At 45.8% G+C, this 23,280-nt stretch overlaps 1 protein-coding gene across 1 annotated transcript in view; it reads left to right on the top strand.

Moving 5' to 3' along the window:
* LOC309544112 (ribosomal protein S6 kinase delta-1-like) overlaps nt 1-22,924 on the top strand; it is a gene marked incomplete at its 3' end in the record, with an annotated part of 29,019 nt that extends 6,095 nt beyond the window's left edge. The window contains exon 3 of the mRNA XM_082276493.1: nt 22,842-22,924. Coding sequence (XP_082132619.1) covers nt 22,842-22,924 — 83 coding nt within the window. The remainder of the gene's footprint in view (nt 1-22,841) is intronic.
* Nucleotides 22,925-23,280: the final 356 nt, after the last annotated feature.

Here is a 23,280-nt window from a genome sequence, read left to right as displayed (position 1 = left end):
AGCGCAGGCCTCCCCTCCCCCAAGCATGGATGGTGTAAATTGTGTCTGAACAGAGGCCAGTTTAATGCCCCACTGGAGAGTTTCCTCCCCCAGCCAGCCCCACCAAGCTGTCCCAGCTCCCCCCCCAACTGCCCCCTGCTGGCCAGGTTGGGAACCAGGATTCAGCCAGTGAGTAGAGAGCACCTTCAGTAACTTCAGCCTGGAATGCGGTCAGGAGGACAGGAAGAGGGAGAGTGGGAGCGAGAGCGGGGCCGAGTCGCTGCACCATGGGCCTCTGGTTTATACTTGCCCCCCTAGGCTGAAAGTTGCCAGTCTGCCCCTGTATATGCCAAGCATCCTTTTTCACACTATAAAGAACTGAAAAGCTAATCTGAAAAACAGCAAATTAGATATTTAATAACATTTTAAACAAAAAGGCAATCTTTCTGGTAGAAAAAGGTAAACAAGCCTACCAAAAGGACATTTGCATCTGTCATAGTGATGCACAGTTTTTTTGTGCTCTGAGTCTGTGTACATCTCCTTATACATGTGGTGTACTCCAGTAATATACAGCAAAAACAGCTGGAACGTATTTAACCATGGTGAACTGGGAAAGGGGCGTACCGGCAAATATTCCTTTTGAAGAAAATCGTCAAATATGCTGCCTGACCATTTTTTTTCTTTTGCTGCCTGATTAATTTTTCAGTTATTTACACTATGATATTGTGCACATCTCAGACCTGAAAATGTACTAAACTATGTATTTTCTCAAAGCAGAGGACCTATAGAAAAATATTATAGTCGTGCCCATTTTGTATGTTGCATGGAGCATGAATAATTATTAAATATTTATAGTTAATATAAAAGCTATAATCTTATTAGTTTTTAAATGTAAATAGAAAGGTTGCCAAGCTAATTAACCGTGGACAATTTAAACTTTTTTATAGCTCATCACTTTAATCCTAAACGATGAGCAAAAAAATGTGGTACCGCTGGTGTGTGTCCAATATGAATTCTGTAATAGGCCTTTACAAACGTATATACAGTATCTCACAAAAGTGAGTACACCCCTCACAGTTTTGTAAATATTTTATTATATCTTTTCATGTGACAACACTGAAGAAATGACACTTTGCTACAATGTAAAGTAGTGAGTGTACAGCTTGTATAACAGTGTAAATTTGCTGTCCCCTCAAAATAACTCAACACACAGCCATTAATGTCTACACCGCTGGCATCAAAAGTGAGTACACTCCTAAGTGACCATGTCTAAATTGGGCCCAAAGTGTCAATATGTTGTGTGGCCACCATTATTTTCCAGCACTGCTTTAACCCTCTTTGGCATGGAGTTCACCAGAGCTTCACAGGTTGCCACTGGAGTACTCTTCCACTCCTCCATAATGACATCACAGAGCTGGTGAATGTTAGAGGCCTTGCGCTCCTCCACCTTCCATTTAAGGATGCCCCACAGATGCCTAATAGGGTTTAGGTCTGGAGACATGCTTGGCCAGTCCATCACCTTTACCCTCAGCTTCTTTAGCAAGGTAGTGGTTGTCTTGGAGGTGTGTTTGGGGTCGTTATCATGTTGGAATACTGCCCTGCGGCCCAGTCCCTGAAGGGAGGGGATCATGCTCTGCTTGAGTATGTCACAGTACATGTTGGCATTAATGGTTCCCTCAATGAACTGTAGCTCCCCAGTGCCGGCAGCACTCATGCAGCTGCAGACCATGACACTCCCACCACCATGCTTGACTGTAAGCAAGACACACTTGTCTTTGTACTCCTCACCTGGTTGCTGCCACACACACTTGAAACCATCTGAACCAAATAAGTTTATCTTGGCATCATCAGACCACAGGACATGGTTCTAGAAATAAATGTCCTTAGTCTGCTTGTCTTCAGCAAACTGTTTGTGGGCTTTCTTGTGCATCATCTTTAGAAGAAGCTTCCTTCTGGGATGACAGCCATGAAGACCAATTTGATGCAGTGTGCAGAGTATGGTCTGAGCACCGACAGGCTGACTCCCCACCCCTTTAACCTCTGCAGCAATGCTGGCAGCACTCATATGTCTATTTCCCAAAGACATCCTCTGGATATGATGCTGAGTATGTGCACTCAACTTCTTTGGTGGACCATGGCGAGGCCTGTTCTGAGTGGAACCTGTCCTGTTAAACCGCTGTATGGTCTTGGCCACTGTGCTGCAGCTCAGTTTCAGGGTCTTGGCGATCTTTTTATAGCCTAGGCCATCTTTATGTAGAGCAACAATTCTTTTTTTCAGAGAGTTCTTTGCCATGAGGTGCCATGTTGAACTTCCAGTGACCGGTATAAGAGAGTGAGAGCGATAACACACAATTTACCACACCTGCTCCTCATTCACACCTAAGACCTTGTAACACTAACAAGTCACATGGCACTGGGGAGGGAAAATGGCCCAATTGGGAAATTGTCACTTAGGGGTGTATTCACTTTTGTTGCCAGCGGTTTAGACATTAATGGCTGTGTTTTGGTATTTTGAGGGGACAGCAAATTTACACTGTTAGGGCTCTTTCACACGGGCGGTCCGATCAGATCCGCCTGTCAGTTTTTTAGGCGGATCTGATCGGATCCTCCATGCAGCTCTATGGGGCAGGTGACCTCCGCTGACACCCGCTGCCATCCGCATCCGATCCTGTGCTGAAATCTGGACGGATGGAAACCCTATTTTTCCATCCGTTCAGTAATCGGAGCGGATCTGATGATAGCGGACAAGCGGTCCGCTCTCCTCCGATCCCCCATAGAGGGCAGCGGTTGCTGAGACACCTCCCTCTCCACTCTGCAAGCGGAGACGGAGCTGTCATCCGCCCGGCTCAGCGGGGATCGCGGATCGATCTCCGCTGAGCAACACGGATCCGCCTGCGGAAGCGGACCGTGTGAAAGAAGCCTTATACAAGCTGTACACTCACTACTTTGTAGCAAAGTGTAATTTTTTCAGTGTTGTCACACGAAAAAATATTAAAATATTTACAAAAATGTGAGGGGTGTACTCACTTTTGTGAGATAATGTACATTGGTACTGCTTGTGTTTGTTTTTGTTGAGTTTTTAAATGTATTTATTTTGTTTTTATCAAGTTTTTTTTTTTTTTTTTAACCTTAATTACCATAGCTGCATCGAGTCTGATGCTGGCTGTCACAAATATTAGCTCTCTTGACAGGTCCCCTTTAAGAAGCCTTCGTGCATGTTGCCAGGCGTCTCCTAGAGAAGCCCAGCAGGTGGCACTCTGTTCCTAACATTTCTCCCTCTTGTCATTCCTCGTCAATAAATGAAGTTTAACTTTCTAATAAGAGCTACACACGCCGCAGCTATCACTAGAAGTTTATCCTTTCCATCCATTCCTATACAAAGGGCTTGAAGCCCTGCGCTTTTCTCTGGTGCATTAGACCTGAAATTCTAAAGTCGCTCGTTTGACCCAACAGTTTTTCCCAATACTTTAAAGCCCTGCCTCATAGTCACTTTGATGAATATCCAAACCGAGATCGCTCTGCCCAGCCTCGGATAACTTGCAGTTTTGTTCCCAAACTCACTAGGGAAAGGTGCACTTATGAATCATTCACTGTCCACAAAATCGGTGAGACAGCTTGAAAGGATAGCTTTGTATTTTTGCCAGCGATATTATTTTACTGTTTAAATACAACCAAAAAAAAAATGGGACAAACAGTGGCATGGTAATGTGACACGGCTTTTGTTATAGTCAAATAGCTTGACAGGCGAGGTGTTTTGTAAATAAATGAAGGCTTTGGGTTTGATGTACTGAGAGGGGGGGGGTCTGAGCAGTTAAGTTTATCAGTTGGTTAGGATGAAAATGATTCACTTCTGTTCAAACAGTCCTTTGCTCCCGTCTACCCCCTGGGACCTTTTATCTCTCATTCGGCTCCAAAACACCATCCACCTGCCCTCCTCCTGACTAATTATTGCAATATATCTTTTATCTGCTGGTCCCATGCCTTGGTATTTGCAGTGTGCAAAGTAAAAATTCCCGCAGTACTCAGAAAGTTGTGTGTGTTCCAGGGCAGCGGGGAGGGCCAGGATCTGACCCCTCTCTATTAATAAGTGAACATTTTCCATAAGTACAAAACATGACGTCTTGTAAAGGGGAATTACATTGGCAACCACATTATTGCCTAAAAGGCAAGCATGGTGTATTTCCAGAAATGTATTATGTGACTGTACATAGTTGATCTCCTATGCCTGTGGTATTATTATATATCATTCACCATGTGTGTGTGTATGTATTGCATCTGGAAGGCATTAATAGCACTCACTTTTATCACATTTTGTTATGTTACAGCTTTATTCCAAAATTGATTAAAGCGGAGTTCCGGGCACAAAATCGATATTTTTTTTTTTGTGCCCATCCGCTTCTACACCTTCACCTGAAAAGGAATTGGATAGTTAGGTTTTTTTTTTTTTATTTACTCACCTTGTAATTGAAGATCGAATATACTCACCTAGTCTTCACTTCCTCCCTCTGTGCCGAGGCTCAGTCGTGTCTTCCGGGCTTGCACTGATTCCTGGGAGCTGAACGTCATGGCTCCCAGGAATCAATGCGACGGCACCGGCCCCGCTCGTCACTTCTGGGCGACGCCGCATTCCCCTGCTAAACAGCTTCTGGGCATGCCCAGAAGCTGTGGAGGAATGCGGCGCCGCACCGGAAGTGACGAGAGGGGCCGGTGCAGGCGCATTCTGGGAGAAGAAGACGCGGAAGAAGACGCCGAAGAGGACCGCGCCGGCTTCAGCTGCCCACAAGAGAGATGGAAACGCTGTGGAAGAAATTTTATAAGTATTTCTTCTAAAAGGTAAGTGCGAACCGGGACAGATCAGAGGCTAGCCATTGTGGAATGTACTAGCCCTGACTGTCCCGGGGGTATGTTTGTTGAAAAATTACTTCTGTGCCCGGAACTCCGCTTTAAATTCATTATTTTTCTCAAAATTGTACGAACAATACCCCATCATGACAACGTGAGAGAAGTTTGTTTGAAATCTTTGCAAATTTATAAAAAATTCCATGTACATAAGTATTCACAGCGTTTGCTATGACACTCAAAATAGAGCTTAGGTCCAGCCTATTTCCACTGATCATCCTTGAGATGTTTCCACAGCTTCATTGGAGTGCACATGTGGTAAATTCAGTTGATTGGACATGATTTGGAAAGACACATTTTTGTCTATATAAGTTTCCACAGTTAACCATGCATGTCAGAGCACAAACCAAGCCATGAAGTCCAATAAATTGTCTGTAGACCTCTGAGACAGGATTGTGTTCAGGCACAGATCTGGGGAAGGGTACAGAAACATTTCTACAGCATTGAACGTCTCAATGTGCACAGTGGTCTTCATCGTCCTCTTCCTAGAGCGGGCCACCCGGCCAAACTGAGCGATGTGGGGAGAAGGGCCTTAGTCAGGGTGGTCACCAAGATCCTGATGGTCACTTTGATGGTCTCTGATGGCCACTCTGACAGAGCTTCAGCATTTGTCTGTGGAGAGAGGAGAACCTTCCAGAAGAACAACCATCTCTACAGCACTCCTTCAATCAGGCCTGTATGGAAAAGTGGCCAGACAAAAGCCACTGCTCAGTAAAAGGCACTTAACAGCCCACCTGGAGTTTGCCAAAAGGCACCTAAAGGACTCTCAGACCATGAGAAACAAAATTCTCTGGTCTGACGAAACAAAGAACTCTTTGGCCTGAATGGCAAGCACCCTACTGATATGAAAATCAGAGACTGCGTCCATCAATGAACGATCAAGAAAATTGGATTTCTGTCTTACCGTAAAACCCTTTTCTCTGATGTTCATTGACGGACGCTGTACCCGCCCCTCTATTGAGTTGGGTTGGTATTATTTTCTCTGACACTGCTTTGATACAAAACTGACATCCTGTAGCAGGGAGAGAGGTTATACCCCCTGGGACTGCCCATATGCATAGCCATAGTGTCCTACTCCTGTAGGGGCAGTATAACCCTACTGATATGAAGATCAGAGACTGCGACCATCAATGAACGATTGAGAAAAAAAGTTTTGTCTATAGTTCTTCTTTGATGTGTGTACTAGGCTTAAAGCAGTCCATAGAGGATACAGCCACACACTGTGGATGGGGGAATCATTCCCACTGAGCTATTGTATTCTAAATGCAGGGAGACCTCCCCACCATCCTATAGCAGGGAGAGAGGGTATAGCCAGTGGTGGGATTCAGCCGGTTCGCACCGGTTCCATAGAACCGGTTACTAACTTTCTGCGAGTTCGCAGAACCGGCTGAATCCCTCTGCGCGTCCGAGCGCAGTACAATTGAATGTCCCGCGCTCGGACCGCGCAGCCGCAGACGTGGCGGCCAAGGAGCGGAGCAGTGCGCCCCGACCCGCCCATTCTGTGACAATAGCGAATGAGAATTCGCTATTGTCACACGGATCCTCCTCCTGGCCAATCAGGGAGCGGGTCCTCCCGCTTCCTGATTGGCCGATAGGCAAACACCGTGCCATTGGACGAGGAGGAGGCGCCGCAGGAGGACTGAAGACTCGGAGACACGGGGAGCCGGGGACTGAAGAGAAGCTGCGAGAGAGGTAAGTGCGGGGGGATCGCTGGCACTCTGCAATCATTGGGGGCAATGTGTGGCTGGCACTCTGCAATCATTGAGGGCAATGTGTGGCTGGCACTCTGCAATCATTGAGGGCAATGCTGTGGCTGGCACTCTGCAATCATTGGGGGCAATGTGTGGCTGGCACTCTGCAATCATTGAGGGCAATGTGTGGCTGGCACTCTGCAATCATTGAGGGCAATGCTGTGGCTGGCACTCTGCAATCATTGGGGGCAATGTGTGGCTGGCACTCTGCAATCATTGGGGGCAATGCTGTGTTCTGGCACTCTGCAATCATTGGGGGCAATGCTGTGTTCTGGCACTCTGCAATCATTGGGGGCAATGCTGTGGCTGGCACTCTGCAATCATTGGGGGGCAATGCTGTGGCTGGCACTCTGCAATCATTGGGGGGCAATGCTGTGGCTGGCACTCTGCAATCATTGGGGGCAATGCTGTGGCTGGCACTCTGCAATCATTGGGGGCAATGCTGTGTTCTGGTACTCTGCAATCATTGGGGGCAATGCTGTGGCTGGCACTCTGCAATCATTGGGGGCAATGCTGTGGCTGGCACTCTGCAATCATTAGGGGCAATGCTGTGGCTGGCACTCTGCAATCATTGGGGGCAATGCTGTGGCTGGCACTCTGCAATCATTGAGGGCAATGCTGTGGCTGTGGCTGGCACTCTGCAATCATTGGGCATTGGGGGCAATGCTGTGGCTGGCACTCTGCAATCATTAGGGGCAATGCTGTGGCTGGCACTCTGCAATCATTAGGGGCAATGCTGTGGCTGGCACTCTGCAATCATTAGGGGCAATGCTGTGGCTGGCACTCTGCAATCATTGGGGCAATGCTGTGGCTGGCACTCTGCAATCATTAGGGGCAATGCTGTGGCTGGCACTCTGCAATCATTGGGGGCAATGCTGTGGCTGGCACTCTGCAATCATTGGGGGCAATGCTGTGGCTGGCACTCTGCAATCATTAGGAGCAATGCTGTGGCTGGCACTCTGCAATCATTGGGGGCAATGCTGTGGCTGGCACTCTGCAATCATTAGGGGCAATGCTGTGGCTGGCACTCTGCAATCATTAGGGGCAATGCTGTGGCTGGCACTCTGCAATCATTGGGCATTGGGGGCAATGCTGTGGCTGGCACTCTGCAATCATTAGGGGCAATGCTGTGGCTGGCACTCTGTACTCATTAGGGGCAATGCTGTGGCTGGCACTCTGCAATCATTAGGGGCAATGCTGTGGCTGGCACTCTGCAATCATTGGGGCAATGATGTGGCTGGCACTCTGCAATCATTGGGGCAATGATGTGGCTGGCACTCTGCAATCATTGGGGGCAATGTGTGGCTGGCACTCTGCAATCATTGGGGGCAATGTGTGGCTGGCACTCTGCAATCATTGAGGGCAATGCTGTGGCTGGCACTCTGCAATCATTGGGCATTGGGGGCAATGCTGTGGCTGGCACTCTGCAATCATTAGGGGCAATGCTGTGGCTGGCACTCTGCAATCATTGGGGGCAATGCTGTGGCTGGCACTCTGCAATCATTGGGGCAATGCTGTGGCTGGCACTCTGCAATCATTAGGGGCAATGCTGTGTTCTGGCACTCTGCAATCATTGGGGGCAATGCTGTGGCTGGCACTCTGCAATCATTAGGGGCAATGCTGTGGCTGGCACTCTGCAATCATTGGGGGAAATGCTGTGGCTGGCACTCTGCAATCATTAGGAGCAATGCTGTGGCTGGCACTCTGCAATCATTAGGGGCAATGCTGTGGCTGGCACTCTGCAAGCATTGGGGGCAATGCTGTGGCTGGCACTCTGCAATCATTAGGGGCAATGCTGTGGCTGGCACTCTGCACTCAATAGGGACAATGCTGTGGCTGGCACTCTGCACTCATTAGGGACAATGCTGTGGCTGGCACTCTGCAATCATTAGGGGCAATGCTGTGGCTGGCACTCTGCAATCATTGGGGCAATGATGTGGCTGGCACTCTGCAATCATTAGGGGCAATGCTGTGGCTGGCACTCTGCAATCATTGGGGGCAATGCTGTGTTCTGGCACTCTGCAATCATTGGGGGCAATGCTGTGGCTGGCACTCTGCAATCATTAGGGGCAATGCTGTGGCTGGCACTCTGCAATCATTGGGGGCAATGCTGTGGCTGGCACTCTGCAATCATTAGGAGCAATGCTGTGGCTGGCACTCTGCAATCATTGGGGGCAATGCTGTGTTCTGGCACTCTGCAATCATTGGGGGCAATGCTGTGGCTGGCACTCTGCAATTATTAGGGGCAATGCTGTGTTCTGGCACTCTGCAATCATTGGGGGCAATGCTGTGGCTGGCACTCTGCAATCATTAGGGGCAATGCTGTGGCTGGCACTCTGCAATAATTGAGGGCAATGCTGTGGCTGGCACTCTGCAATTATTGGTCATTGGGGTCAATGCTGTGGCTGGCACTCTGCAATCATTGGGGCAATGCTGTGGCTGGCACTCTGCAACCATTAGGGGCAATGCTGTGGCTGGCACTCTGCAATCATTGGGGGCAATGCTGTGTTCTGGCACTCTGCAATCATTGGGGGCAATGCTGTGGCTGGCACTCTGCAATCATTAGGGGCAATGCTGTAGCTGGCACTCTGCAATCATTGGGGGCAATGCTGTGGCTGGCACTCTGCAATCATTAGGGGCAATGCTGTGGCTGGCACTCTGCAATCATTGGGGGCAATGTGTGGCTGGCACTCTGCAATCATTGAGGGCAATGCTGTGGCTGGCACTCTGCAATCATTGGGCATTGGGGGCAATGCTGTGGCTGGCACTCTGCAATCATTAGGGGCAATGCTGTGGCTGGCACTCTGCAATCATTGGGGGCAATGCTGTGGCTGGCACTCTGCAATCATTGGGGCAATGCTGTGGCTGGCACTCTGCAATCATTGGGGGCAATGCTGTGTTCTGGCACTCTGCAATCATTGGGGGCAATGCTGTGGCTGGCACTCTGCAATCATTAGGGGCAATGCTGTGGCTGGCACTCTGCAATCATTGGGGGCAATGCTGTGGCTGGCACTCTGCAATCATTAGGAGCAATGCTGTGGCTGGCACTCTGCAATCATTAGGGGCAATGCTGTGGCTGGCACTCTGCAAGCATTGGGGGCAATGCTGTGGCTGGCACTCTGCAATCATTAGGGGCAATGCTGTGGCTGGCACTCTGCACTCAATAGGGACAATGCTGTGGCTGGCACTCTGCACTCATTATGGACAATGCTGTTGCTGGCACTCTGCAATCATTAGGGGCAATGCTGTGGCTGGCACTCTGCAATCATTGGGGCAATGATGTGGCTGGCACTCTGCAATCATTAGGGGCAATGCTGTGGCTGGCACTCTGCAATCATTGGGGGCAATGCTGTGTTCTGGCACTCTGCAATCATTGGATGCAATGCTGTGGCTGGCACTCTGCAATCATTAGGGGCAATGCTGTGGCTGGCACTCTGCAATCATTAGGGGCAATGCTGTGGCTGGCACTCTGTAATCATTGGGGGCAATGCTGTGGCTGGCACTCTGCAATCATTAGGAGCAATGCTGTGGCTGGCAATCTGCAATCATTGGGGGCAATGCTGTGTTCTGGCACTCTGCAATCATTGGGGGCAATGCTGTGGCTGGCACTCTGCAATCATTAGGGGCAATGCTGTGTTCTGGCACTCTGCAATCATTGGGGGCAATGCTGTGGCTGGCACTCTGCAATCATTAGGGGCAATGCTGTGGCTGGCACTCTGCAATAATTGAGGGCAATGCTGTGGCTGGCACTCTGCAATTATTGGTCATTGGGGTCAATGCTGTGGCTGGCACTCTGCAATCATTGGGGCAATGCTGTGGCTGGCACTCTGCAACCATTAGGGGCAATGCTGTGGCTGGCACTCTGCAATCATTGGGGGCAATGCTGTGTTCTGGCACTCTGCAATCATTGGGGGCAATGCTGTGGCTGGCACTCTGCAATCATTAGGGGCAATGCTGTAGCTGGCACTCTGCAATCATTGGGGGCAATGCTGTGGCTGGCACTCTGCAATCATTAGGAGCAATGCTGTGGCTGGCACTCTGCAATCATTGGGGGCAATGCTGTGGCTGGCACTCTGCAATAATTTAGGGCAATGCTGTGGCTGGCACTCTGCAATCATTAGGGGCAATGCTGTGGCTGGCACTCTGCAATCATTAGGGGCAATGCTGTGGCTGGCACTCTGCAATCATTGGGGGCAATGCTGTGGCTGGCACTCTGAAATCATTGAGGGCAATGCTGTGGCTGGCACTCTGCAATCATTGGGCATTGGGGGCAATGCTGTGGCTGGCACTCTGCAATCATTAGGGGCAATGCTGTGGCTGGCACTCTGCAATCATTAGGGGCAATGCTGTGGCTGGCACTCTGCAATCATTGGGGCAATGCTGTGGCTGGCACTCTGCAATCATTGGGTCAATGTGCATTGAAAGGGGGCACGCTGGTCTCTCTGCATTACAAGGGGGGCACGCTGGTCTCTCTGCATTGAAAGGGGGGCACGCTGGTCACTGTGCATTGAAAGGGGGGCACGCTGGTCACTGTGCATTTAAAGGGGGCACGCTGGTCATTCTGCTGGGAAAGTCGGAACTGGTTACTAAAATTTTTGAATCCCACCACTGGGTATACCCCCTGGGACTGCCCACTGGCATAGCCAGAACTTTTTTCTGCCTAGTGTCCTACTCCTGGAGGGGGCAGTATAACCCTTCTGATATGAAGATCAGAAACTGCGTCCGTCAATGAACATCAGAGAAAAGGATTTTACGGTAAGATAAAAATCCAATTTGTTTTTGGATAGAGTAAGAGAAGGTTATATTCCCTGTCAGAATTTTTTTTGCCATTTGTGTCCCATTGGGGATATTTCCATTTACTTCCTGTCCAATAGCCAAACAGGAATGGTAATCCCTGCTATTTAGGGGAATTCCTTGGCGAACCACAGGTCACCAGAACTTGTGTCCCTATTGGAAGATTTCCCATCTATTACCTTTCTAGGGACAACACAAAATTTGTGATTTTCTATACTTTTAATGATAATGGTAAACAGGACAAATACAGACAGGGAATCTTCTTAATGGGGCACATACAGTAATAAAACGAATCACGCTAAATTCTATCCAAAACAAAAAAAAAAGTTTTGCCTTTAGTTATACTTAACATTTTTTGAACGGGTTGAATTTTTTTAAAAAAACTGAAATTATGGGGGGCGTGGTCTCGGCATGGAAGTGTGAGGACACTGAGCTCCTGGTCCTCGGCACTCCGGGCAGCCTTATCTGATAGAATTACCACCTCACAGTGCTCCTCTCCTATCACTCACTGTCTGAGTGGCAATGATTACTGAATGTTTTCAGATCTTTAGACCGCGGGATGAACCTTTTTTTGATCCCTAAAATACCAACGGCCTCCACCCCGGACACCTTCAAGTTGGCGCCGGGTGTTGCTGGGAGGTCTGCGTCTTGGTCTCACCCGCACACACTGAGATGGAGGCAGTCGGCTTAGAGAATGACATGCCACCGTTCGCTCCACCCAGTGACCTTTCTCCCTGCCTGCCTCGCTCCCTGTCTCTCTCACCTCTACATAGCCCTGATATAGTGCATCTCGTCTCCCTACCAGAGATCCCTGAAGCATCCCCAGCATACAGGAAGCCCAGGCCAGCCCAGCTCCAGGGGGACATAGAAAACACCAATCGTGGAGCAGTATCTACTCACTCCATAACTGTGAGTAACACGCTCCCCATGGTTCCACTGCAGGGATCTCCCCAGGGGTATCTTTCTGACCAGAATTTATGGGCATTTCTGCAAAAACTGCCCACCAGAGAAGACCTTGATTCCCTGGCCAATCATATGGAAACAGCTCTTAGAGGGGAACTGACAGGGCTTGAACAAGATGTGTCAGAATCCACCTTAGAATCCAAAGAGTCTGAAATTAAGCAGTCTGTTTCCAGGAAACAGACAGCGCAAACGGAAACTGCTGACCAATTTACTAATTTAATGTTACTCCTAGATGACCTGGAAAATCGCAATTGCAGACGCAACATTAGAATAAGGGGTCTCCCAGAGGCCACCCTGCAGACCTTAAGGTCACGGTCTCCACCATTTTTAATATGTATCTGGAGCGCCCTTCGGACACTAGCATTACCATCGATAGGGTTCATAGAACACTGGGTCCCAGAAATGACTCTGAGGACAGACCCAGAGATGTCCTCTGCTGCTTACATAATTGCACCCTTAAGGAAGACATCATACTATGGGCCTGGCGCAGAGGTCCCATGGAGTTTGACAAGGCAAGGATCCTCCTGTTACCAGATGTGTCGCGAAAACCCTTCAGATGCGCTGCTGCCTGAAACCCCTCTTGGAGAGTTTCGGCGACCTCGGTATCACATACAAATGGGGTCATCCCTTTCACCTGCTCTTATCCTCTACGACACCCAGCAGAACTTCCAGCCTTCTTCAGTGCCCTTGAGATGACCCCGGTGTCTCTCCTTAACTGGTAGGAGTTCATGCTCCCTTCTGCTACCAATGCCGCATCATCTGCAGCTAGCAGGCCTCAGAGGTCACGCCGAAGTCGTAGCAACCAAGGAAAAGAGCAACAAACCCCTTAAGATCGTGAGCTTTAAGTTCTGGCTCCCAGAGACACTCTCTGCCTTGCAAGTTTCTTCAAAACCCAGACCTATCTTCAGTTCTTACATACCTTAAGCCCACTTTATGTGGTAGAAACAGTTTTACAAAGGACCCCTGGTGAATCCTGGCTGTCTCCCCAAATTACCTTTGCAGAAACTTCCCCCCCCCCCCCCCCCGATAACCAGCTTACGTCCCCCCTACCAATACAAGCATGAAAAATGATACTATAAATTTTGATACTTCAGTTGGTAAGGTATGGCTAATCCTCTCTGTAACAATCCTCCTTATTTGACTGACCAGGATCTCAGTGAGGCTGACTGAGAACAACTGGGCAAGCCACCTCACCGCGAATTTGCAGTCTGCGAGACACATTTGCCCAGGGGTTCTGCATTGCATGTCTATACATATTTGAATGTCTATGATCATCATCAGTTGATATAATTAATAGTTATGCCTTTAATTGTTATTCTTTTTCAATGCAACCAGGAGTGGGAACATCCGAGGAGTAGTGTTTTTTTTTCCCCCTTTTTTTTCCCCCCTTTTTTTCCCCTTTTTTTTTTTCCCTTTTTTTTCCCCTTTTTTTTTTCCCTTTTTTTCCCCCTTTTTTTCCCCCCTTTTTAGTATATATTGGCGTTTTAGTGCCAGGTCTATTGTCAGGAGAAATTAGCTGATTGCTGACTCCCCTCTTGACGGTCTCTTAATACTCCAAGGGACTTGGGTTGTTTGACCTTTCAGGGCCCATTACCCCGAGATTTACATTAAGTACCAGCTACACCTAAATGGCAATGATTTATAATTTGTGTCAGAACATTTCTCCTTATTTGTGATCTCTTATGGATAACTTTTTTTCTTTCAGTTATACAACAGCTAATGAAAATGTTTGGATACCCCCTATTTGCCATTTAGCAGCTTATATGCTTGTTATCCCTAAGAGGAGATACTTCCGTTCTGAGCTATAATGAGAGGAGCACACTCCAGTTACCAGTTGACATTCCAGTTGGGCCTTCCCTGGCTGCTAATGACCGGGAGCTCCTCCCTCTGAAGTGTCTTACCTTTTCCCCCCGATTAGGCCCTAGCTGCTTATAACAGCAGTTAAGATCCATTCCCAGTTGAAGTAGAGAAGGGATTCTTATTAAACATGGTCCTAGGGTAATAAAAGAAAAAAGGAAAACTGTTAACCAATCCACTAACCAAATTACATGAGCTTGAGCAATGCCATAAGTCCTTCCCTAAACAACTTACGGAAGCTGAGCTCAACAGGCCTAGGGAACAGATCAGAGACCACTCCTTGTTCCAGGCCAAAAGCAGACTATTGAGGGCCCGTAGAGCCTTTTACAAATTTGGGGACAAATGTAGTAGATCCTTGGCGAACGTTATATGAACCCGACGTAATTCCTTATACATTTCAGGTCTTTCCACTCCCTCAGGCACTAAAATCCACTCGTCCCAGGAGATGGCTGAGACATTCAGGGACTTTTATGCATCGCTCTATAACCTAGGCTCACCTTCTGTGCTGGATGATTATCTCGGTGCTCAGTTGCCTTCACTTAGGCTCCATTCACACCTGGGCGTTTTTGTTTCAGGCGTTTTTTCCAGGCGTTTTTTCCAGGCGTTTTTTTCAGGCGTTTTTATGGGCGTTTTTGCAGGCGTTTTACAGGCGTTTTTTGTGCAGGCGTTTTTAGATTGACTAGAGACCAATGGAAAACGCCTGTAATCTGCCCAAAAAGAAGCTCATGTACTTTTTTGAGCGTTGGGCGTTTTGCTTCAGCCGTTAAAATGCTCAAATGTGAACAGGGGCCATTTAAATGAATGGGGTTTTACTTGTTGGGCATTTTGGAAACGTTTCTTTTGAGCGTTTTTGGAGCTGAAAACGCCCAGGTGTGAATGGAGCCTTATAGAGGAGGAGATTGAGATGCTCTCAGAACCAATCTCAGTTGAGGAGCTTGCGGGTGCCTTGACCGATTCCCCAGCAGGTAAGGCGTCTGGTCCTGACGGCTTCACAACCCCTTACTGTAAGGTCTTTCATGAACATCTTTAGTCCTTTTTATCACTGCTTTTAACGCCGTTTTAGAAGGCCACATCATGCCACCAGACATTCTAAGAGCAAAGCATCTTCGTTATCCCAAAGCCAGGCAAGGATCCCCTTCTTTGCTCCAACTATAGACCCATCTCCCTTCTTAACTGTGATCTAAAATTGTTCACAAAAATCCTGGCTGAGAGACTGTTCTGTTTTTCAGCGCATTGTCCCCCTGGAACAAACGGGCTTTATTCGTAATAGGGAAACTCGGGATAACACGATTAGAGCCATTAATATCGCTAGAGCCAAACACCTTAACATACCACACATCCTATTGTCAACTGACGCTGAGAGAGCTTTTGACAGAGTGAACTGGTCTTTTCTGCATGCCATGTTAGGACACATAGGGATGCCTAGCTCTGTCCTTTTTTGAAATTCAGCTCTATACTCAACCCCCTCAGCAACTGTCAGAGTAAATGGAGTTACTGCCGATTCCTTTGGGATCGGGAATGGTACAAGGCAGGGTTCCCCTCTTTCTCCACTCCTCTTTGTTCTATCACTAGAGCCCTTACTGTAACATATTCGGAACAACCCAAATATCACTGGTCTGAAAACTAGTACTTATAATCACAAAGTAGCTGCAAACACAGATGATCTGCTGTTTTACTTATCTAAACCTCTTACCTCCTTACCAGTTCTTCTGTCCGAAATTCGGACATATGAACACTTGGCAGACTTTAAAATTAACTTACAAAAATCAGAAGCTCTTAATGTTAATCTTACCCCTCGAGCGATTGCCCACCTCAGTGATAACTTCCCGTTCCGATGGGCTCCCTAGGCAATATAATATTTAGGAACCAGAATATCGTCCAACCTTGACCTTTTTTTTTTTCAATACAATTTCCAACCATTGTTGGCCACCCTCTCAGCCGACCTAGAGGCATGGAAGACTTTAGCAGTTTTATGGTTTGAAAGATGTAATCTTTTAAAAATGAATGTGATGCTACGTCTTCTATACCTTCCACAAGCATTACTGGTCAAACCACCATGTGAGTTCTTTCGTAAACTCCGGACGGCTTTTGATAGATATGTCTGGCAAGGAAAACCCCCACATCTTAGGCAATCACTCTTGCAACAACCCAAACTTAGAGGTAGCGTCAGTCTGCCCAACCCTGCTTTAAACTGTACAGTGGCCCATATGACCAGAGTGATCGATTGTACAGACATGCCCCTCATAAGCTATGTTGGGTATAACTAGAACAGGAACAGCCCCTTTAGCAGGCATTCTATGGGTAAGAACCCCATATTCTCGGTTGGTGCCCCCCCCCCCCCACTCCCTGACTGAAGCCACATTGACTGAACTATCCAGATATTAGAGATTGACAATGACTTCCAGCTTTCCCTCTCCACTGACACCCATCATCAGCCACCCTGACTTTGCTCCGGTACTTACTGACAGAGCCTTTCAACTTCAAGTGGATGGGAACATCCTTAGAGCTTCTTCTTTCTTAGCCAATCTTGCATGGCCCGGCCTTCAGACCTGTATAATTCATTCAACTCCTCAGCTCAGGGACAATGGAAATTGTTACAATTATCATACTTCCTCAGATCCCTCCTTGACCACTCCCAGTTTTTAAGACCACCAGCGTAATTTGAAGATCTTTGTTTGAGAGAGGGACTGATTTGTAAATCCCTCTCTGTTTCCTATGTCATTCTACTCGTAGCTACTTCTCAGCAAGACCAGTCATATCTGCCCAAATGGGAAAGAGATCTATATACCACATTCTTGGAGGACCAGAAGAATCGGATACTTTACAAGAAACCACCTATAAAACCTCTACGCACTGGTACCATACTCCATCAACGGTAGCGTCCCTTTTCCCTTGTCAAAACCCTCTTTGTCGTCAGTGTGGTACACAAACTGGCACACTTATCCATATCTTTTAGGACTGCCCCATGATTCAACCTTTTTGGCAACAGGTTCTGCAAATCGTGCACAAACTCACAGACTACTCTCTATTTGACAACCCAGCTGCCGTACTTCTTAACTTGACGCCCAAGTCAAGCAAGAGATGTCGTAAACCTTTACTGAAGCATCTCCTCAATGCTGCCAGGGCTTGCATTCCCAGTATGTGGAAACAACAAGCACCTCCCCTTATGTCTCCAGGGTTTACCAGAGTGAATGATATTTAGCAAATTAAACATCTCACAGCAGTCCTCGGAGATAAGAAGGAAGAGCACTAAATGCGATTGCTTCATTGGGACATGTTTCACTTTTTGGATGACTATTTATCCTACTCATAAATAGCTGAGCATATTCATATGAGAGCTTTCTGCTTAGTGTCCCCATTGTGGTCTCTCTCCCTAGCCCCTCTACCTGTCTCACATTTATCTCTTATTTCTTCTTCTCTACGACTCTGTTGGTGTCCTCTTCTCTCTCTGAAAACATTTGAAAATGCTTTTTTGGGTATGCACATACCAACTGGTAGGAACGTCTAATGTGCAGATATAATTTTCCTATGGCTGGAAGAGCAATACCTCCTCATGCCGGTCAATAGATAGAATCCGGTGGGGGTCTTGTTCCTCTCACTTAGCTTGTACAGGACATGTTTCTTCTAGCACTGTTTATCACATGGCAAGGTCCTAAATGGACAACTATGTTCTGCTTATGAACTCACCGTTTGTATAAATAATTATCACCCTACATTAGTATGTTGCCTTCTATGTACCACAGTTAACTGATTCCAAGACTATGATGCTTTGCCTCACTGTTTATTGGTTTTTTTATTGCATACCATACATTTATTGCATACCTTTAAATTAAAAAAAAAACCTGCGAGATCGCTGTACTAAGAAAGCAATGTTAGTGCAGCGATCCCTCCCGCTGTGCCTTTGTGTTCTATAGATTAGCCACAAGTGTCAGGGTAGATTAGCTGACTAAATCTGGCCATACACTTGTGGATTTTTTTTGTTTTTGTTCTGCCTGTAAGCACAACAAAAGAAGTCCAATAGATCCCTCCATCCACACTAAACAGCACTAATTGGTGAATTTTCCTTGCTGGCTATTGTATTCTGACAGCTGGCTCCAGCAGCTGTTAGACTTTACTGAACAGTGTGTGCATCTTATGTGATACAGGCAATGTTCAGACAAAATTTTTTACCCAGCTCCTTTGACAAATTACTTTTGTCGAGCCAGGTGGAACCTAAAGGGGCAAAAATACGAGCTATGTATGGTCAGCTTAACTGCTCAACTGAAATTATCCGAAATGAACAAACACTAAAATTTTTCTCGTATGATACCAGAACGTACAATTTTCATTTAACCAGTACAGTATTCCTCTAAAAAAAAATCAGAAGACCAAGACAACGCATGCTCTGAAACTACAGAATACATTACAATGCAATACTAAACATTACATCACTTCCGAAGTTATTTTCTGTCGTGCGAAAATTTTTGTAACTTTAGTAACCTCTTCATTTTTGATATGAGACTAGCATGCAAAAATAGAAAAAAAAAAAAAAACGGACAATCATTTGTCCTATATTCTTATTGTGTGTACGATGTTTTTTTAAGATTTATATAATCTGATTACTTCTCTATACAAATCTATATAAAAAAATATTGCAAGAGCTCTAACCAGGGCCAACTATCCCAACAATATTATTACTCCTCACAATGGTCCCTCAAAATAAACTACCTTACAGTGCCTTGAAAAAGTATTCATACCCCTTGAAATTTTCCACATTTTGTCATGTTACAACCAAAAACGTAAATGTATTTTATTAGAATTTTATGTGATAGACCAACACAAAGTGGCACATAATTGTGAAGTGGAAGGAAAATGCTAAATGGTTTTCAAAATGTTTTCAAATATCTGAAAAGTGTGGCGTGCATTTGTATTCAGCCCCTTTTACACTGAAACCGCTAATGGCACTTTTCCAGTGCAAGTACCGGCTCGGCTCCACTTGGCCCTGCTTGGCTCTGTTTGGTTTTCCACTGCATGGTACCACATGGTACGGTGTTGGAACGGTTCAGTACGGTTTGGTACGGTTTGCTTTTCCACTAAAGTAAAGTGGGTGGGATAACAACGATTCTCTGACCAATCAGTGGCTAGTAGTGACAAACAGTCAAGGCTTCATGCAAAGGATTGCGGGATATGGTACCGGTACGGCCCTCTTGGAACCACAAATGAGGTGGTACTGTTTAAGCGAGCCGTACCGTTCGGTTCCATGTAGTGGAAAAGCGCCGCCGTACCGTACCGAAACGTTCCAACACCGTACCATGCAGTGGAAAAGCGCAAAAGCGAGCCGAACTGTTCAGTTCCATGCAGTGGAAAAGCGCCATAACTCAAGTTTAGTGGAACCAATTGCCTTCAGAAGTCGCCTAATTAGTAAATAGATTCCACCTGTGTGTAATTTATTCTCAGTATACAGTAAATACAGCTGTTCTGTGTAGAGAACCTTAGTTTGTTAGAGAACCTTAGTGAACAAACAGCATCATGAAGAGCAAGAAAAACACTAAACAGATGTGCAAAGCTGGTAGAGACATACCCAAAACGACTTGCAGCTGCAATTGCAATAGTATTGAGTCAATACTAATCTACATTCGTTTTGACTCAGGGCGGGCCGAATACAAATGCACGCCACACTTTTCAAATATTTATTTGTAAAAACATTTTGAAAACCATTTATTATTTTCCTTCCACTTCACAATTATGTGCAACTTTGTGTTGGTCTATCACATAAATTCCCAATAAATTACATTTACGTTTATGGTTGTAATATGACAAAATGTGGAAAATTTCAAGGGGTATGAATACATTTTCCAGGCACTGTATAGGACAAAATTTGAGACAAATTTAAATCACCAAAGGAGTGAGCTCAATCACCGTAAAATGTTGAATAGATACTTAACTAGTGGAAACAGGACCCTGCCATTAACTAGAAATATCTGTAAAAAAGGTAAATACCTTGTCTGCCCCCCAACACTTCTGGGAGTGTCAATCTCCTGGGCACCCTGCAAGTCTTGGTGGTTCCCCCTGCTGACCTACAGACCTACAAATCACTGCTGTATGTTCTAATGTGTAGAGGTCAGTGGGAGGAACCAGTAAGAACAGCAGGGTACTACTGGAGGTGTGAGTTTACCACTGGGGTTTGTGGGGACTATTGTTACCGATCAATGTGGCATTTAACAATGCAAGCTGTGTAAAAGATTTTTTCCTTCTTTTTTTGGTATGACTTTGGTATGACTTTTTATGAATCTTCTTACATAATGTCAGGGTCACTTTAAAGTCCTAAAGTTCAGTGCTTTCTCAGTAATACTACTTGCACAGCGGTATATGACAATACGTATTACTACCTGCATTGTTCAAATTACTCAGAGCAACAACGCAGCAGAACGGGATTGCTTTTCAACAAATAATCTTTTATATGACATCCCTTTGCTGGCTTAAAACCGTGATGAAAAGTGACTTTAAAAAATGGAAGCCAAGTCAAAAGAGCAACTGAAATCTAAAGACAAGGAAGATGTTACATTATTATTACAGAGACATCTGGTGTATAGGAGGCTGTATGTGCGAGGGGCAATTCCTACCAGGAGAATGTGTCTCTTACTGTCAGTACAAATGTCATGTTGTTATGTGCTAAGGTGACCCACAAGTGACATGAATTGCCCAAGCACTGGTCTAAATGACACATTAGTTAATGGCAAGAGACATTCCTACCAGCTAATAAGAATTATTAAACACTACAGGCTGTTAACTCTTTTATGAGGAATACCCATAGATTTGTAAGCAGAGCACATGAAGAGAATAAGTCTGTATCAGACAGTCCCACTGACCTATCCCAAGGGGGTAAGATTGCACAGGCTTTAAATCCTTGTCCAAATGCTCTCCTGCTCCTGAGATGGGCTGGGGCTTTAAGTCTACTCCTGTCTTCTTGTCTCCTCTTCATAAGAAAAATATGGTACCACACATTCAACTCTGACAGCTCTTTCTGTGTTGAACAAGGTAACACACACAAGCACTCAGGCAAGCAGATAATTTAAGCCAAATGAACTTTGTTTAAACAAACTAAATACATTCCAGGTGCAGAAATAAGGTGTTCAATGACTTAAAGTTTGATATCTTTCTAAAGCAACCACAGCCTGTGTAGAAGCAGAAGTCTCTACTTAGTCATACTTATAGCTCTACAATCAGCAAAGCTCATACTTTCTGAGGATTTCAGATATCTGGCCTAGTAGGGGGCATGTCGGACCTCTGCAGAGAGATCACTGCTTCAAAACAGAGAGCAAGGATCCTTCTCTAAAGCATGTTGACCAGAAGGCAGACTTTTCTATTCAGGCTGTGGCTGCGTTAGAAAAAAAAGTGATGAAAAAGTGTGCAAAACCTCTAACCATAAAACTCATAATTAAATCAAATGATATAAATTATATCAACATCAATTAATAAAATCACCAATAAAGTGAAAAGATTAAGCCATATACCATATAAATCAAACAATCCTGTTGTAGAAATGAAAATTCACTCTTAAAGGAATGTTTAGGAATCCACTGGGGGGCCAATATAAAGAATCATGTGCGAAAAAAAAGGTCCACTCCCAAAGACGTATGTAAGGGCTCAACTACGGGGGCCAGTTTAGGATCTTGTAAAAAATAAAACACCAACGTCCCATGTGTTTATGTCCCAAACCAACTCGAAGATAGGTACATGAATTCTCTTACCGGATAACCGTGATCTCCAGATTATAAGAGATGAATAGCACAGTATACACCAAACGTGAATCAAACTAGGGTATGGTAACAACCTCCACACCCACTGGGTCCTCCGTTGACTGTCCAGAAAGTTCTCCACAGTAGGATTCAGGAGAAAATTCAAAGGACCATAAAGTAATATTGCTAAAAGCCAATTTATTTACATGCACATAAACTCTCAAGCATCTCAGGGTAATAAAAGCTCAAGAACTATATGCTGAGGTACACCAGTGGATGTGAGGACATCATAGGCCGCTAGCCTCAGCCTGTGCGTTTCGTCTATGCAAGGGACATTCTCAGGGGGCATAAAGAGTAAAAAAAAAAAAAAAAAGTAATTGGTACCACTTTGCATAACTTTTGTTTTGATGCATCTCAAATCTATTCAGCTGATTTATGGTAGCCCCTGTACTTTCAGTAAGTTAATAAACAGGAAATTAAGGTAGATTGGTTAACTTAGAGACAATACTTGTAGAAATTTTCAGGGTTGGAGTGACTATTGTGATGAAGTTTACTACTAGTTGAAAAAATAGACCTTGCAGTGGGAGATTCTCAGGCTCTGAATGATGTTGTCACCCTTGTTATGATGTGACACTATAGCACAGCAAGAATCACAGGGGTAGGTGAGGGCAGAACATTTTCTAGCTATGCTTCCTCTGTGTTTCAAGCGGTTTGTCCGGAGTTGCCCTTTATATTAATATTACAGAGACCAATGTGCAGTAACCCATAGCAAACAGCAGCCATCTGATTACTATATGCTAAATATTCTAAACTAATGCAAGGTGAACTCATAATGACTCAAGTTTGTTTCTGATACTAATGATGCTGTCTTTGTCCCCAGAGGTTGGAAGCATAGTTGAGGAGACTGAAGCATGTGACTGGTGGAGTCTAGGTGCCCTTCTCTTTGAACTGCTCACAAAAAAGGTATGTTTCCTAAAACATGTAATTTAGTTAAAGCTGGTTCCTCTCCTTAGGTTACTGACCCCTTACCCATAACTGATCCCTCTTCTGGAGGAACTAACCCCTTCCTCCACCACTGTTAGGCCTCATGCAGCAGGACAATTTGTGAGCTGCTTCTGGGGGCATCAATCGTTTTTTTTTCTACCTCTAAACGCCCCTGTATGTTGGCCTATGTGTCCATGCACACATAGGCTTTTAGAGTTTAGTGGACTTATGTAAAAAATTACTGCGCTACTGTCATGGAGAACAGCTGCTGGCACTATAATACAACAATATTGTCCAAAGCACTCCTGATTCTGCCCTGTGGTGATGGTCGCACT

This window comes from Pelophylax lessonae, assembly GCF_965119305.1.
Source record: "Pelophylax lessonae genome assembly, contig: HAP1_SCAFFOLD_1036, whole genome shotgun sequence".
Classification (NCBI taxonomy): domain Eukaryota; kingdom Metazoa; phylum Chordata; class Amphibia; order Anura; family Ranidae; genus Pelophylax; species Pelophylax lessonae.
Note: the sequence above shows the minus strand (reverse complement) of the source record. Positions and strands in the feature narration are given on the sequence as shown.